The 18,149-nt window shown below is 41.6% G+C and overlaps 1 protein-coding gene across 2 annotated transcripts in view; it reads left to right on the top strand.

The window, feature by feature from the left end:
• The window catches only part of Chst9 (carbohydrate sulfotransferase 9), a 266,459-nt gene that overhangs the window by 225,597 nt on the left and 22,713 nt on the right, over positions 1-18,149 (top strand). For both annotated transcript variants that reach the window (XM_047526431.1, XM_047526430.1), the window contains one exon: positions 10,167-10,204. In XM_047526431.1, the coding sequence (XP_047382387.1) occupies positions 10,167-10,204 (38 nt within the window). The remainder of the gene's footprint in view (positions 1-10,166; positions 10,205-18,149) is intronic.

The following is an 18,149-nucleotide window of genomic DNA, read 5'->3' as shown; positions in this document are numbered from 1 at the left end:
CATCGCTCTCAGTAGGAGATAAAAAGCAATTGATGGCTCTCTCTGGGACAAAAGTGGCAAGATGACATGTCTACACTCTATCTATCAGTTCGTGGTCTTCTTCGCCATCTGTCACAGGAACAGACTGACTTCAACCAACAGTTTACATCAAACTCATTTTCTAGACAAAGAAACGAGGCTTGACAGAGAAGGAAGCGTCAGCCGGGCCAGACAGCATCCTGAGCGCCCGTGATTCACTGCGCCCCTGGGTGCCTGCACCTCTCATCCTTTTTCTTCTGTGTTTCAGGGCATTGTTCCTTCGGTTTGCACTGAGTTGGTTGGAGGTAGGCACCATAGGTTTGATTGATACGGCAATTTGCATCTCAAGGCATCGCTCGATAAATACAGTGCATTGAAAGGCTACTCTCTCACAAGCCAATTTCCCCCTCTGGGCTGACTTTAGAAGCTCATTGATGTCACTTCCTTCCTCAGTCAGCAAGTGAATTTTCTTTAATTCTCAAGACCAGCTGTCCATGCTGTCAACAGAAAGTTATTAAAATTCCTTTAAAGTGAATAAAAATAGCCTAAAAGCAAATGTACTTGGAAACAGGAAAGAATCAGTATGCAAAGTCCACAAACCTCTGAGCAAAATAATGTTGATCCAACCAGAGATTTCAAACACTGTATATTCAAGATGCAAAAGAAAGAAAAAAAATAATTAAAAGATGCTAAGCCACATACCCCTTAATCTTTTACTAGCAGAGGCTTTATACAGTTAAAATTTATCCCCCTAAACTCCATTTCTCTCTTTCAAATATGATTTGAATAAATTGGGGGATGATTTAGGTTTTCCTGAAGTGGACTTCCCTCCTTTTTCCTTGCATGGGCCAAAGAACATTTACATCTCCACCAGGCTGAGAGGATCCCTAAGCAAGAAAAATACACGATCATTAGTGCCATTCAAAACCACTAGGGCTACAAAATAATATGATATATTTTAATTTATTATAATTTTAATAGCTCAAAGAAAAGATCATTTTCTCTTAGTCACAGAAATGGACTGACTCCCAAGTCCTCCTGATCCTCAACCAATGGCCCGACCACAATCACTAAAAGGCTCCCCTATTAACTTTTTTAATTTCTTTTACTTGTTTTTTTTTTTTAATTTGTTCTTTTTAGTTATACCTGACAGCAGAGTGTATTTTGACATATTATATATACATGGACATAACTCTCTATTCTTGTGGTTGTGCATGATGAGGAGTTAGTTCCGCAGGTCTGGAATTCACACATCAACACAGGCAAGTTATGTCCGGTCCATTCTCCTGTCTTTCCTGTTCCCATCCCCACTCCCTTCCCTTCATTCCCCTTTGTGCCCCATCAACTTCTGAATCAGCTCAAGCCTCATCCGTCAGTCTCCCGGCAACTCTGCTCCCACTTTGCTGTCTGAATTGTACACGACCTGATAACCAAGTTCCACCAAGCATGGACAAGTCCCCTGCCACGCCTTATCACCTGTGGTCACCCACCGCTTCCTCATTGGAGCAGGTACCCTACCTAAATACTGGACTCCCGCTGGTCTTTTGCCAAGGAAACTCGGACCCGGAGTGTCCCCAAAGAGGCCAGGTTTATACTTCAGTTTCCTACCCATTGCTTGGGCTGTGTGGGTCAGCCTCGCACCACCCAGGACTTTCCACTTACACATAGGACACAATGAAATTCAAAAGGAGCTTCTATATCTGCTGGAGCTGTGCCACAAAACCTTATTTTCATAAATTACAGTTAGTGAAAGAAAAAAGTGGAAATTTACTTAAAATAAGCGAAAAGGACAATTTACAGTGTTTTAGATCTTCAATAAAAATAAAACTTATGAATTATCTAGAATTAACTCTCCATCTTTAACTTCTGTTGCCAGAATTGGGAAGGCTTGCTGTGTTCATAATATTAAATGAATAATACTAAAAATGTTTTGAAAAGTAGAAAAAAAAAAGAAACTTTTTGATCCCCATTGCTAGGATACTTAAAAATTCTTGGAAAATAAATTAGGAACTAATACAAAAGGTGCTGTCATCACAAAACAAAGTATTCAGGATGGTCCAAGATTCAGCAGGAGTCGACTTCGGGCCCCATCATGGGCCATCTAATTTTTTTTTAACCCGTGAACCTTTCCTTTTATGAGGGAGTAAAGTCAGGAGTAGCTGCCTTCGACGCACCGGAGGCTTGTACAGGCTGCACCCACTGAACACACTGCCAATTACTCTGTAAATATGCACTGACTACCTGGGAGAGGCCAGCACTGGGCTGAATCCTAGGGACACAACAATAAACAAAGCAAACACAGTCCCTGACCTCCAGGAACTGACGTTATAGGAGACTAGCAAACAAACAAATAAAATAATTGCAATTATGCTAAGTGGTCCAGGGGAAGCAACGGGCTGAGATCAAGAATCACAAGAAGAGCTGATATAACCAGGGAAGACCCCCAAAGACTGAATATCAAAGTGAGACAGAAAATGCGAAGAGCCAGCTCTGTAAGTTGGAGAGCAAACACCATGTGCAAAGTACCAGAGGTCATAAAGGACTAGAAATGAAGATAAAACCAAAGTGGTTGGAGGCCAGTAGAGAAGGAAGAGACAGACTCAGGGTGAGATGGAGAGGTGGGCAAGGAGCAGAGGATGAGACGTAGGAGAGGTTTGGAGAAAGCAGGGAGACCCGGGCAGGCTAAAGTCAGAGTCCAGGGAGAGACACCGATGGGCTCAGCAAGATAGCAGCTGTGGACAGAATGACCTGAGTGGTAGAAACAGGCTGACCCTTCCTAACCTGGTCCCTGCGCCTGTTCATCAGCGAAGGCTGCAGCTCTGTGCCCCTGTGCAATGTAAAGACAAAGTTCCACTTCACCAAATCATCAAATCTGCTCTCTTTCAGATTGCCATATCTGTCCTCTACCCCAGATGCTCAGACTTCTTTTAAAAATATCCTTTGATGGGGATGAGAGGATGTGAGACTCCAACATTCCACGTTACAGAATGTAAAATTACTCTACCTACATAGATAAATAATAGGCTTATTTGCTCCCCAGAAAGAGAGGAACGGATTCATGACCCTTCCTCCATTTCAAGACTTGACATGTAGCATTCTCAAAAGTTTGAGCATCCCTACAGAAAGGGTCATGCTAAATGTGGGTCATAGTACAGAAGTAGACAATGTCCTGGAAGAGGAAGAAATAGAGCCCTTTGGGAGTAAGATCAAGCCACTTGGCAACAATTGTCTTGTTCCCAGTTGAGTCCTCAGAGTTTAGTATCCACAGAAGACACACAGTAGCTGCTTGTGTTAGTTTGCTTTTTCATCACTAACCAAAATACCTCACATGAACAACTTGGAGGAGGAAAGATTTATTTTGGCTCATGGTTTCAGAGGATTCAGTCTGCGGTGGACTGCCTCCAAGGCAGAAACATCATGGTGGAAAGGCGTAGCAGAGGAAAGTGCTCAGTTCATGACAGCCAGGAAGCAGAGAGAAAGACAGGAAGGGGTCTGGGGAAGAGAGTCCCAAAGCCATAACCCCAGTGAGCGACTTCCTCCTGCCTATAGTTCTCACTAACTCTCAGTAACCCACTCAAAGTATTAATCCATCAAGTGTATTAATCCAGTGATGATGTCAGAGGCCTCATGATCTGGTCTTTTCACCTCTGAACATTCCTGCATAGCCTAATGCATGAGCCTAATCCAAAGTCAAGCCATAGCGCTACTTAAATGATACTTGTTCATAAATGAATAAATAACACATGATATTGTTATTTCTGTTCCTTATCCCCTGTATCCATTTGTTATCAACTACTCTCAAACCTTTCTTCAACATGCTTTCTTTGGTTTTCCTCTTGATCTTCCTTCCCATTTCTACCTCCCTAGTCTAGCCCCAAGCCGCCATCTAGTTTATCATCCCACCAAGTCCTCCTGTTTATTCTGTAATTTCTCCTCCTACCTTGTTCCGTCTATTCACCAGTTGATTCGTGCCCCACCTCTGCTGAAGAGCCATGATGTTGCCAAATCATCTATTGCTTCAAACATAAGGAAACCGACTGCTTCTCGGGTCTGCCACTCCACCGGGCAGCACGATCTCCCTCTGACCCTCCCGTCTAGCCACACTGGTCATTTTCCTGGGTCTCTCCAATGCTCCCCATTCTCTGAAAGTCTCATTATTCTGATTCCTGTATCTAAACACCAAGTCCTACCTCTGAACTTATATTTAATTTCTCATCTTCACCTTATTTTAAGCATTTGCTCAAACATATCTATCCAAAAGGTGAAGATATAAAAGCTCTTCTAAACTCTGTGAAGAAAAGCGGCTAGCAACAAATCACTTGAAATCGCTGTCCTGTGTTGGCAGTGACACATTTCTGCATAAGTTGAAATGGAGTCTAACAGTGGTGAGCGGCAGCAAATGGCTGGAAATCTATGTCCCCAAGGTCAGTCACATTAGTTGGCCCTTCCCTGTGTGCTCACAGCACGTCACTCATAACTCAGGAAGTGGTGTGATTTCCCTCTATTGATCTGTCTCCCAGGTGACCCTGACTTGAGTGAGGATGGGTACCTTGCTATCTTCACCTGAATAGCCAGAATTCAGGAAGTATGTGACATAGTGAAGTCCACAGATCCTCCTGCCATTGTCTCTTACTGCATGGTGGCATTTTTCTTAGGAACAGATTTACAGCGGCACTTAGACTCTCAAATGGGCCTGTTACCCAAGAGAGGTTAAGAACCACTGTTTTAAACTGTTTAGGCAGCAAAAGAATCTCCCCTGGGGTTTCAATCAGTTTGAGGTGATTCATCAAACCACTTATGATGGGAGGGATTATGGGTCTCATTGCAGTTTGGAGAATTTAATGCACTTACCCTAAAATTATAAATCTCAGAAAAAGAGGTCTCTTCAAATATTGGTGACAGTAGATTTCCGGGCATTTCTACAACTTTCGTTCCTGAAGTTCAAGAATGGACAACAGGGTCTCAACGCCTCTTTCCTCCTAAGAAGAGCCAACCATGTGGACAACCCCCCTCTGCAACTTGTTTAGCTCAGTTTTTGAAGACATGATGCAATTAACATTTAAAGAATTGGGGGGTAGCTATTTCTGTTTCCAGTAACCTGACACTCTAACAACCTTGCCAGGTCTTCTTATTTTGCTCCCCCTTCTCATCCTCATCAAAACAAACAGAAGATAGAAAACACTGGTTTTGTTCTACAAATTAACTGTTGCTACATGTGAAGAGTCTCACATTCATCATGCGTTTGGATGCTGGGTGTTCCTTCATTGGTGCACCATCTAAATTTGAACAAATTTTATAAATTATTTGAGCCCTGGTCATTTAATCTTGAAAGGAAGGAAGGAAGGAAGGAAGGAAGGAAGGAAGGAAGGAAGGAAGGAAGGAAGAAAGAAAGAAAGAAAAAGAGAAGGAAGGAGGGAGGGAGGGAAAGGGGTGGGAAGAGAGAGAAGAGGATATATTAATCATTTTTTCCATTGCTGGCAAGAATAATCAGAGAAGGAAAAGTTTACTTGGGGGCTCATGGCTTCAGAGGTCTCAGTCCATAGATGCCTAACTCCAATTACTCTGGGCCTAAGGTGAGGCAGAACATCATGGCAGAAGAGTGTGGTGGAGGAAAAGCAGCTCAGCAGATGGCACTAGGAAGCAGAAAGAGTGACTCCACTTGCCAGGTACAAAATATATACCCCAAAGGCACACCCGCAAGGACCCACCTCCTCCCACCACACCCACCTGTCTATGATCACCACCCAGATAATTCCTATCAGAGAATGAATGCACTGAATAGGTTAAGTCTCTCATAACCCAATCATTGCACTTCTGAACCTTCTTGCATTGTCTCACATGTGAGCTTTTGAGGGACACCTCATATCTACCCCATAACACGGGAATAATCATCTCTACGTCACACAGTTGTTCCAAGGATATAACATATATGAGTGCCCAGGGCCCAGTACAAAGCAATTACTCAGCAGCCCTGAAGAAATGGTCAGTATGGAGCATGAGAATTTGTTTGAACTAGTTTTCTTTTGTTGTTATAAGAAATTATTGCTATCCCTTGGCGTCCACTGGAATTTCTCCTTGGAACTTCCTTAAATACCAAAATCTGAGGATGCTGAAGTCCCTTATGTAAAATGGTATAGTATTTGTATATAACCTGTAGACTTTAAATCATTTCTAGATTATTTATAATATCTAATACAATGTAAGGCTATATAAATAGTCACTATAGTGTATTATTTGGGGAATAAAGACAAGGAAAAAAGAAGTCTGTACATGTTCAGAACAGATGCATTTTTTTTTCAATTTTTTTTTAATTAACGGTTGGTTTAATCTATGGATTTGGAACTCAGACACAAGAGATCCAATTGCACCACCAACCTGATTATCTTAAAACAACACAAATTTGCTAATCTTATAATTTGGAGGTCATAAGTTCAGATGGATCTCACTAGGCTCAGTTATTGGCCAGGCTGCCTCTCCCTCTAGGGAGAGGCCCCTCCCTCCCTCTTCCAGGTTCCATAGACTGCCCACAGTCCTGAGCTCATGGGACACTTCCAGCACTAAGCCATTCCATTCCCTGCTACCATCATCATCTCATGGTCTTCCTCAGTCTTTGACCTCCTTCTCCTCTGCTGTAGGGAAGGACCCTTGTGTCTGCCTTGCACACACCTGGATAATCCAAGATGATCTCCAGATCTGTAACTTAATCCTATCTACAAAGTCCCTGTGCCATGGAAGGTGCCATAGGTACCAGTTCTAATGGTTAGGATGGGGACATTGGTTGGGGGGGTGGACATCACTCAGCCTACCATAATTGTCCCATCAGCTTCTATAACCTACAGGTAACTTCATTCTAATTAAGGGCACTAATCTCAATAATTTCTCCTTAAATTATCTTCCTTCTCTTATTGTATCGTAAAAAACGTCTTTATCTAAAAGTTCCTCTAGCTAAAATTGGAGTGCTCCATGATGCTGTTCTTCTCACCTTCCACCAGGCTCCAGAACCTACTGCAGGAACACCACCCACTCCAGGCCTCCCTCCGCTCCTCTCTCCTGCCTGGACACCGCACAGCCTCATTGTTCTCCTCTGCCCCTACCCCTTAACCCATCTTCGGCACTACTGTCCAGCTTGCCTTTTCCAGGACAGCTTTGGTCACCCTCTCCCCTTCTGAAAGATCTCTGCTGACTCTCTCTGCCCACAAGGTCCCCAATTTCACTTCAGGTTGTACCACCTTCCAAGGCTGGCTCTTTCATTCTTCCCACACCCTGTGTGTCCCACCTGCTAGAACATATGCTTATGCTAGAGCTGCCCCCTTCTCCTCCATGCATATGTTCTGAGATGTTCTGCCAAGACTTAAAACTGTAGATAGTACCACACTCTGTATATAGTATGTCATTTCCTATACTTGCTGTATTAGTCAGGATTCTCTCGAATCAATAGGAAATATGATTATAAAAGGGGATTTATTAGATTGGCCTACACGACCAGAAGCTGGATAGTCCACAATGACTGTCTGCAGGCTAGAGAGCTGGAAGAACCAGCAGCTGCACAGTCCAAGAGGCAGAAGCCCCAGAACAAGAGGGATCAACAGTGCTACCCTAGTCCAAGACCAAGGCTTCTGGAAACTACCTCTCCAGGTAGAATCACTGGCAGAGTCCACTTTGGAAGACTGAAGAAGCAAGAGTCTGATATCCTCAGATGATTGAAGCAGCAAACAAGAACCTATTCAAGAAGAGCGGAGCTTGCTTCTGCATCTGCTACCCTGTTCTTCCAGCTTTTTTCCATCCTGTTGGGCGGTACTGCCCATGCTTAGGGAGGGTCTTCACTTCCTATCTCACACTCCAGTCATTCCTAGACACGCCCTCATGGACACTCCAGAGGCTTCTTAATCATCAGCATCTCTTAATCCAATCAAGTTGACAATTCAAATTAACCACTATACTTGCATCCTATGATAATGCTTAATTTATAAATTAGGAACCGTAAGAGATTAATAGCAACTAATAATAAAATGGAACAATTGTAACAACATACTGTAATGAAAGTTAACTTAAAATGTGTGAATTGTTTATTTCTGCAATTTTCCATTTAACATAGACTCCGGTTGACCACCGATAATTGAAACTGTGAAAAGTGTCTCTGCAGATGAGGGAGGACTACTGTGGACGCCTCTCAGGACTCCCCACAGTTTACCCCAACGCTCCCCTCTCTTGCCTGCCCCTGAGGCATTACTCATTCTGACCCCTGCCATTCAGAATGCCCCACTCCCATCTTTGTTTCAAAACTCATACACGTTTTGTTTTAATCCTCACAAATCTGGGAGAGTGTGGGTATCGTTCGCTCTTGTTATAGATGGGCAGATAAGCCAGAGCATTATGTAACTGATCCCAAATCAAACAGCTCGTAGTTGGCAGAGCTGTTCTTACATGCTGGGCTCTTACTCGTTTTCTGGAGTTCAGTGGGAGGCTACACCATTCAGTTCTGAGCTGGGCTTTTATTTTTCTCTTGAATTTCTCCAGATTTCCCTGGGTCCCTAATGAAACAAAACTAAGATTGTGTAGTGCCGCTGTTACCCGTCCAGTCTCCTCTCCAGTTGGCAACAAGAGCTGAGTGGTATTTTAAAACCACAAGTCTATGCGTGACATTTTAATGTCTCTACTTATATCCTGGCTTAAATCCCCCTAATAGCTGTCTTTCTATTTTGCTCATGATCTTGAATCTCCCAAATGTCCTCCCTGGGCTTACCTGCTGTATGTGTCCTGCCTGCCTGTCCAGCTTCACCTCACACCACACCACCCTTACTTCCCCACTCTGGGGCCATCTGGCTTCCTTTCCTTACTTTGGACCACCTCACCCTCCTGCCACATGGCCTTTGCACATGCTCTTTCTTCTGCCTGAATGTTCTTACCCCTCTTCTCAGTGAAGTTAAATTCCTATCACCCTTCTGATTTCATTTCAAATGTCACTTCTTTGGGGAGTCAATATTTGAAACTGGCCATCTGCCTAATTCAAGAGATTTTCCCTCAAATCGTTTTGCCTCTTCTTTAAATATTGTGCACATAAGCTAACCAAACACAAATCCAAATATGAAAACACATCGAGAGTATTTTATTGAGCAATGCCCTTTAAAATGAAGGAAATTGTTGTTAGTTTTTTCTAGAAACTCCAAGTGTGACCCCTGGCATTTCCCAACAACAGCATGATCCACTTGCCCGCTCTTCCTACCTTCATTCCATTTCCTGCCCTCCTCAGACTTCCTCTATTTCCCAGGTGATACCTCACCTCATTCTCAATACTTGGAAAATTTTAGCATATGATTTTTATTGGTCAATTAATTAACTGGTAAGATTCATTTATTTTTTCATCTTTTTTAAAAAATTAGTTTGCCAGTTTCTTACACAACTAAATATGCAACTATCACACAACCCAGCAATTATACTTGTGGGCATTTATTACAGAGAAATGAAGATGTGTTCATATGAAAACCTATACACACTTTTATGGCAGATTTATTCATGATAGTCAAAATTACCCAGATGTCCTTGAACAGGAATGACCAAACCATGGAATAGTACTCGGCAAGGAAAAAGGAACCAACTACAGACACAGGTGGTAACCTGGATGAATATTCAGAGAACTACACCAATTGACAAAACACCAATTCCCAAATGTTGTATTAGTCCATTTATACTCCATTTCTATAACACTGTTATACATCTACCGTCTGCCACTTTAAGACTCCTTGTCTAAGTTCCCAGGATTCCATGAACTCAATATTGGCATTATACTTCAACAGGTTGTTGTTGTTTGGAAACCTTTGACTGGCTGTTTTTGAAATTTGTCTTGGCTCCTTTTCATCTCTTCATTTCTTTGCCAACTTTCAATACATTCTGCTGATTATCACCCTTATTGGATTTCCTTTTCTGTTATCTTTGCCTAACAAGCTTTATTTGGGTTTTCACTGCCTCCCCCCGACACACACACCAGCCAATAACTGGAGTGACTGTAAGTGTCCACACTGCCATGCAAACCTTGTTCAGAGCGTCAGTCGAGTGCTATGAGTTTTGATTGACAGCAGAGCAGGATCAGTATTGCATTTTTTTAAAATTGATTTTCATGCTAAAAAAATTCTTTTTGCTTTCTCTTTCAGTGATTACAGAAAAAAACCAGGAACATATTACCAACCAGGTATTTCCTTTCTCATAAACTGTAAGATAGAATTTTGTTTTGAATGTTAATGATCGAGTATGTGTAAATGTTAACAGTGTCATGCTAGTGGTTAGATATGAGCAACGCATGTTATTGATTCTGAAAACAAATAAACCAGTCAACTGTGGGAGATCCTGCACTTTCTTTGTCTGTCCCCAACCCTATTCCTTCTCTCCATTTATTCCTACCCAAAGAATGGACTCTGCCAGTTCTAGCAAGTGTCCCTCTGACCATGCTGTGACTTCCACATACCATCCAGGCAGTAAATAAAGACATTTATCTACTTTTGCCTAAACAAAGGTGATTCTCCTCTGTGATTTTTCTAAAGTGCTAATTCATCCAGCTAAAAGTCATTCCCTCCCCAGCAGCTAAGGACTAAGCCCCTAGCAGTGGAAACCCACCCCAAGGGGACTTCCCATTCTGATCTTCAATGTCCACGCACAGTCAGCGGGCATCTGCCTGTCTACTTCTCTCTTAACTCATCCTGTCTTCTTACTAATCTACTATTCGGATTTTCAGGTATATGAAACCTTTCTATATAACTCTTTAAGGGGCTTGAGATCTTCAACCACACAAACCGAGGGAGGTCTTCACCAAAACCCCACAGAGCCCCACCCCTCCTTGTCCCTCTGCAAGCTAGTTTAGCTGCAGTTTCTCCACAGGCCTGGGAACTAGGCTCAGAGAATACAGACTTTGGCCTGTAGCAAAATGTACTCCAATTTCACTCACAGATACAAATCTCCATGTCTTATTTATTTTTCCTTCTCTGGCATGAATTACAACTCATCCTTGCCAAGGAGAAAAGTGGTATATCTACATTTATGCCAGTCAAGGGTGCACTTTTCAAAGTCACCTAATGCACTGCAAAGGAGTCCCCGTTGTCAATCTACCCAGAGTTCTAGCCTTAACCTAATCTGTGCCAGATATGCCGTAATTCATCCAGCTTTGAACATGAAGAACTCATTTCATCAATATACTGTTACCACAGATTTGGTAGACAAAACCCAACACATCAGATTTTTTGCTTTTGAATATAAGTGTAAATGTTGCCTGGTGGTAATACATGCCTGTAATCCCAGTGGCTCTGGAGGCTGAGGCAAGAGGATCTCAAGTTCAAAACCAGCCTCAGCATCTTAGCAAGACCCTAAGCAACTTTGTAAGACTCTGTCTCTAAATAAAATATTTAAAAGGGCTGGGGATGTGACTCAGAGGTTAAGCACACCTGGGTTCAATCTCCAATCCAAAAAAAAAAAGAAGTATAAATGTTGATTTACAGGCAACTTAATACCTGAGAATACCGTCATTGTGTAATAGTAAAATCAGTTGGCCTTTCCAAATCGTTTATTTGTCTTTGAACTTAGTCTCTTTATCATCGTATTTTCAGTTATTTGTATGTACTCGAACTGTTACATAAGCCTGAGCGACAGCTAACCTCTAAAGTTTATTGGTGCCCTTTTTATTTAAGTCACATAGAGAATACTTTGCTTATAAAGAAATCTGCTTTCTCATTAATTTAGCAAGTGAAAAGCAGTCGGTCAAAAAAATAATTAAGGTCACTTCTTACAGGGAAATTGTCATTTCCTGCATTTTCCTTCTTTGTACATTTGGCTAAACTAATAGAATATGCAGAACCAAAACAGAACACCAAATATTTGCTCATAATCCTAAACATTAATTTGATGCCAGATAAAATCAAGATGGCTGCCAGAGCTAAAGAGAGAAGTTCTTTGGACTGTAACGTAAGAGAAGACGGTTTACTATTTTACAGAGTCATTCTCAGAACAAAGAGTTGCATTGGGCCACCATTGTCTACCAGCTTATATTTCTAATCCCACCATGGAATTTCTATTCATTTTTTCTTCCAATTAGGGATGTGTTCTGCACACTCAAGAACACACTGGCAGTACAATTCAAGGACTGTCTTACAGCGCTAATTGATCTAAATTCTGGCAATGAGTCAAAAACTGGAGTCACCCCCTTTTTCAAACAACTCTGCCACCACCAAAGGAATTTGGCTCTTGAAAAACATTTTGAAAACTCACTTTGGATAATCAATACAGTATTCTTTATCAGACAAATGCAAAATGGAGCACCGTTGAGCATTAATCTTGCCCCTAAATCCTTCCCACTAGGCACTATAGATTGTGTAATTAAATTGAAATTGAAAATTGAGTCTTTTTTTTTTTTTCCCCTCTTTTCTTTGTTTCCATCAGGCAGGCTATGAGTTGTGTACCAATGTGTGAATCCAGGGCTGGCGAGGAGGGAGGCTCCAGCCTGCTGGCCAGTGTCCAATGTGCATTTTTAGCCCCCAGCTAGCTTGCCACACCTGAACTTTGAGAACAAACAGCCATTTGAGTCCTCTGGAGGGAGCCTGGGATTCTGTTCTGTGGAATTCACTGGGGAAATTAGTATGCATTTTTAAAGTAACTCGTTAATGTAGCTTGTTTACGAGAAGAGGACAAAAATGAGCAGTGAACTGCTTGGCAGCTTATGTCCCAGAATGGGATGAATACATGACCCATTTTTTTCAGCTGTCTCTTTGGCAATTCAACGCTGCAATAATTTCCTGTCTGGAAAATGTTACTTGTGGAGATGAAATCTCCTATAGGTTTGCTGCATAATTTTCACTGTGGTAGATTAAAGAAAATACCTTAAAATGCTATCCCAAATACTTTCAAAACCAAATTAAAATATGGTCATCATCATGAGAATAGGAAAACCGAAATGTGAAAACCTTTCATTTAACTTTTGGAAAATGCCTTATTATATTGTAGACAATCGAAACGCCTAGTAAATTAATACCTTCTGTTTATGCTTCTTTATATAGTAGATAATGGTGCCCATACTGAATTATTAATATTTTGTGTTTATGCAGCTAGGTGACAGAGAGGGACACTGGTTAGGAGGCTCCTTTTCTTGTGGAGAGATGTTCATGATGTGGAAAGCCTTCCAAGTTGAGGATAGCTAGCTCTAATCACCCAGTTCCGAGAGGTCAGTCCATTGACGTGCCTTGAAATCTATGTTTGAGGTTCCTAGAGCCTCCGTAACCATGGACCACAAACTGGGTGGCCCAAAACACAGATATGTACTGTCTCACAGTTCTGAAGGCTGCAAACCTGAAATCAAGGTGCCAGCAGGGTCCTGCTCCCTCTGGAAGGACCTGCTCCTTCCCTGCCTCTTCCTAGGTTCTCGGGATAGCCAGCAATCCTTGGAGCTCCTCGGCTGTGGCTGTCGCACTCCAGTGTCTGCCTCTGTCCTCCCTGTGAGATTCCCCTTTCATAAGGATGCAGCCACAACGAACTCACACTAATGAACTCATCGGAACTTGATTACATCTGTAGAGGTACCACTTCCAAATATGACCACACTCACAGGGACGAGGTGTTAAGACTTCGAAATCTTTTGGGGGAGACACAGTTGAACCCATAATGAGCTGGAAACTTTATTCATCTCAATCTCACCTCTCCCTCTGACTGTTGAGCACAGAAAATCCTCCCCTGTTGTTGGCACTGATTATTTGCCATGCCTGTGCATTATACTCACCCTGAAAACTTGTTAGCACTGATTCAGAAACAACGTACCCAAGAACGTCTGAGTGGTTGGATCTAGAGTTAAGTTCAAATGGAGCACAACTAGTAGACCAGACCAGGGTCACAAACTAAGCATCACAAACACAGAAAAGCAAAAATGTGTTTTGTTTCTTCTCAGTCTCGTATTTTAGGTTTGAATACCAGTGGAGCACACACGGAATGAGAGAGAAGGACACAGAAGCTGAGTTGGGCCCTCTGGTCAAGTGGGCTGGGGTCAGACTGGGGAATAAAAATCACAGCCTGCCTTGGGAAACCAAGAAAGAGGCTGCTTTAGTTTTTTAGCATTTGCTCCACATCCCCCAAGGCTGGAGGATAAAGAGGACTGCTAGTCTCCCCCATACTCTCCTCTGAATTTAGGGCATGAGAATAGTTTAGCATGGTGCTTAGAACCTCCTGGTGATCTGGGGGCCAAACAGTGAGGCCTGAGTAGAACAGCCTGCTGATCTGGTAACCTGATGACCTTGACCTAGACATCCCCTACCCTTCATGGAGCAAGTACAATCATGGCCCAGACGTCTCCAACCTAAGTCCAGCTTCTTCCCTGCCTTCTCCCCAGAGGCCCATGTGCCCTCTCAGGCCTCTAGTGGCAGAGTGGCCTTCAAGCAGATGGGGGCTCCTTGAGTCTCCTGGCCCCAGACCAGGTCTTGATGGAGCTTCCTTTAAAACTGAAATATTTAGACATACAGAATATAGGCCCCATTCCCTCTATTGGTCTAGATCTCAGAAATGTTGAGGACAATCCTACTCAGACATCTGCAATTTCAAAAACTTATTATGTGATTTGAACCAAAAGCCAAGCCTGAGAAACCACTCTCTTGTCAGCTGTAAGACAGATTTCTAACCTTTGAGTAGGAAGTCCAAGGTCATGTGATCTTGAACTCCTGTAGAACAGGCCGCTCCCCACTCCTAGGGTATTTCCCATCCTACTCTTTTAGGAAAACTATTGTGCCATTTCTTAAGCCATTCCACCAGCACACCAGACCCCTTCTCTGCATGCACAGAACTGGCTCATAAGAGCTATCCATCTCACCTCTTCCGCAGAGTGCTACCTCGTCACATGACTAAGAATGATCTCTTCCTCTTCTGTGGTCGCTTTTTATTCCGACTCCCCTTTGCTGTAGACTTGCACGTTTTCTACTCTGTATTCCAATTGTTTATGCCCCAATATGATTTTCATACTTAGAGAGTATCACTCTAAGGGGAAGAAATCTCATTTGGTTCATCTCTGTATCCACCGCTAGACCTGCCATGTCACCAATCCCTGATCAAATGTAAAATCTTCCGCTTACCGAATTGTTATCCTAGCAGCCAGGAGGAACTACTAAATTTGGGCAGTGTGCTCCCTGAACACCACAATGTTTAAACCTACTGTGTTCTTTAAGGCAGGAATCAGGTATTCTTTTCCTTTACCAAGTGAGCAACCTAAGCCAAAAACAAGAACCAAAGGCTGGAGAGACCCACATCTTCTTTTGACTTTTTTGCCCACAACCCATATTGCCTCCAGTATGTTAAGCAGTTTGCTTGGACCGAGACTTGGGTACCGGATTTCCTTCTTGCTTGTGAGCATGTCAGGGCCATTCACTGCTGCCTTTTCAGTGTAGGGTGAACTTTACAACTTCTAAATTTAAAATGGGATTGCATTACCTTGCACTATTCTTATCAAAATGGCCATGCACTCTAGGAGAAGATTTTGACTTAAAGATAGTTTCTCTTTGCAAGTTCAGCACTAATGGAATGAGTAAAGATCCCATTTCCCTGATTTCCTTTTAAGATTACCTTCTAGAATTAGAATCTGCACTTTTTTAAAAAACTATCCAATTTATGAGTCTTTAAAAAAAATGTTTGAAGGTGAAACTGAATGGATCAAAAAGTAGTGGTTAGCAAAGAACTTATAAAAACTGGCCTTTATTAAATGTTAGATGGCTCCATACACAGTAATACATAGGTGTTAATGTCAAAGGCTCCCCTCTTTAATTGGAAGCCAAGAAAATTAAAATATTGTGTTAGGGGCATCTGTGCAGTAGTATATAGACGGACAAGACAGAGGAAAGGTGAGTAGCTGGTGTTTGAAAGCATGGACATCAAGTAGGAAATAATGGTTGGAATAAACACTGCAAGAACTATTGGCAATCAAATATGACAATGGTTTTCATTCAAGCACTCAGAATGCATTTGAATAATTGCAACCAATGACTGTGCTAGTCATTCAATCATCTATATCCCACTTAGTTGTCACAACAACCCTATGAGGATTAGTAGTTTAATCTCCATTTCCTACAAATAGAAACTCAGTCTTGAAGTCAGGTTTAGTAATTTTCCAGGCCCTGCCGTGCTTGGTACTAAATGAACAGTAATAGTAATCAATAGCATTGTAAATTAATAGTAACAATAATCACATTATTATTTAATTTTGGACCAACTTTCTATATGTAGACACTATGCTAAATTTTGCATAAAATTCGCTCATTTAAACCTCACAGCAGTAATTCTGTGAGACAGGTATCAATCAAAGGATCTGAGGTTAGTGAGATTTCACAGACTGCTCAAGATCCTGCACATGGTAATGGTGGCACCAGAATGGAATTGGGCAACCCAGCCAAGAGGCCATGCTACTTGACATACTTTTACTTATGGGTGCACAGCTGGTGAGTGGCAGAGCTCAAATGTGGACCCAGACATACCTCATTCTGAAACCCTTTCTCTTCACCATTCTGCTATACACATACTTTCTCTGCAAGTTGTTCCATTAATTAAACCAACCCACTTACAACCACCCTTATCGGCACCCCAATTTTCACACCCATACTGAAGCAGTTGGCTATGTCTCTTTGGAATATAGATACTTACACTTTGGTATGTCTTTTTTCAAAGTTTTTTTTTTTTTTTTTTTTTTTTTTTCAGCAATCAAGATGAGCATATACTCCCTCTGGGGTCCCTGTTGAGCATTAAATTACTTTTTAATTAAATAAGTAAAAAAAAAAAAATCAAGTGAATCTGGTCTAAGAGAAAACTATTTGTCACCTGAAAAGAGATTAAAAACCAGGGAAAAAATACACATGGGGATAATCTGTTGCCCAGTGGCAATTTTTCTCAGAGGAGCCCAGATGAAATATCATGGATGTAAAATAAGAATTGAAGCAGAAACCTTTATTCTCATCTACTATAAAAGGTTCTCTTTTTGTTTTATATTCCAGAAAAGCATCTTCCTTCTGAAGAATATTCTAGAAGTTCTTCATTGTTAGCAGTAATAGTGTCATTGTGTATGTACTCATATGAGAAAATATGGAGTACTGAAACTCTATACTGAAAATGGAGCACCTATTAAAAAGATTTAAAATGGTTAATTTTCTATCTAATGAAAATTAATCACAACACCTATGACACTATTATACAGAAGACCGGAGGAATCTAGTCCATGAATAATTTTCTGGGCAATGGCTCTTTCTCTTTCTGTCATTTGAATTTTTCTAATCATACCCTTAACTTGCTAATCCCTGAAGATAAGCTGGGAAACTGAAATTTTCCACTTAGGAAATATATTAGCAAAATGATCAGTTCCATCATTTGGGGTTAGTCTCTCAATACATAGCAGCAAACCTCAATAGCTGAGTCTCCTTGCCAGGAACACACAAACAGAAGTTATTCAGCATTTCCCAACTCAACCACCATCTCCATGTCAGTCACTCTCTTCTTAAGGCAGAGCTATGTTCAAATAGGCCACAAAGTCAATCTGTTTTCATGTTTGGATACACATTCTGAAACCTAGTATTGTTTCTTCCTTTAAACAATTTGATCCATGTTTTTCTTTCTTCTTGTGATAAAGAATGGAATGAGGCCTTTCCATTTCCATCATGTGAAAACCTGATCTCTTTTTTGAATTGTGTGGAAGAGATACTTGAGTTGTCAACATTCTAGAGAAAAGTTGCTTGTTGACATAAACAAGTGGTTTTAAGATGTAGTGATCATTAATACTAGGCCAATTCTGGAGAATCCCCATTATCCATGTGGTCTAGAGCCCTCGGGGCTGATCCCCTTTCATACAGTATCCATCCCCAGATTGCCCTGATGTTTGTAGGTGTTTGTGTGTCTCTGCATTTTACTGAGGAAATGTTTCTGGGCATGCATCAGAATATGAAGAGTAAAAGGAAATGCCCAAGAGTTTTCTACCTCTAGCCAGGGAGAGAAAGTGACCACAATTGTCCCTTTTATTATGCGTAAAGTGGGACCAATTTTATTTAACCTTTATTTTGCAAAGTCACACTTATCAGAAAACAGATTTCTGGGAAGGACAAGAAACACAGACAAAGAGTGAAAATTCAGAGTATCAGGAATTA

The sequence above is a fragment of the Sciurus carolinensis genome, chromosome 15 (assembly GCF_902686445.1).
Source record: "Sciurus carolinensis chromosome 15, mSciCar1.2, whole genome shotgun sequence".
NCBI lineage: Eukaryota > Metazoa > Chordata > Mammalia > Rodentia > Sciuridae > Sciurus > Sciurus carolinensis.
Note: the sequence above shows the minus strand (reverse complement) of the source record. Positions and strands in the feature narration are given on the sequence as shown.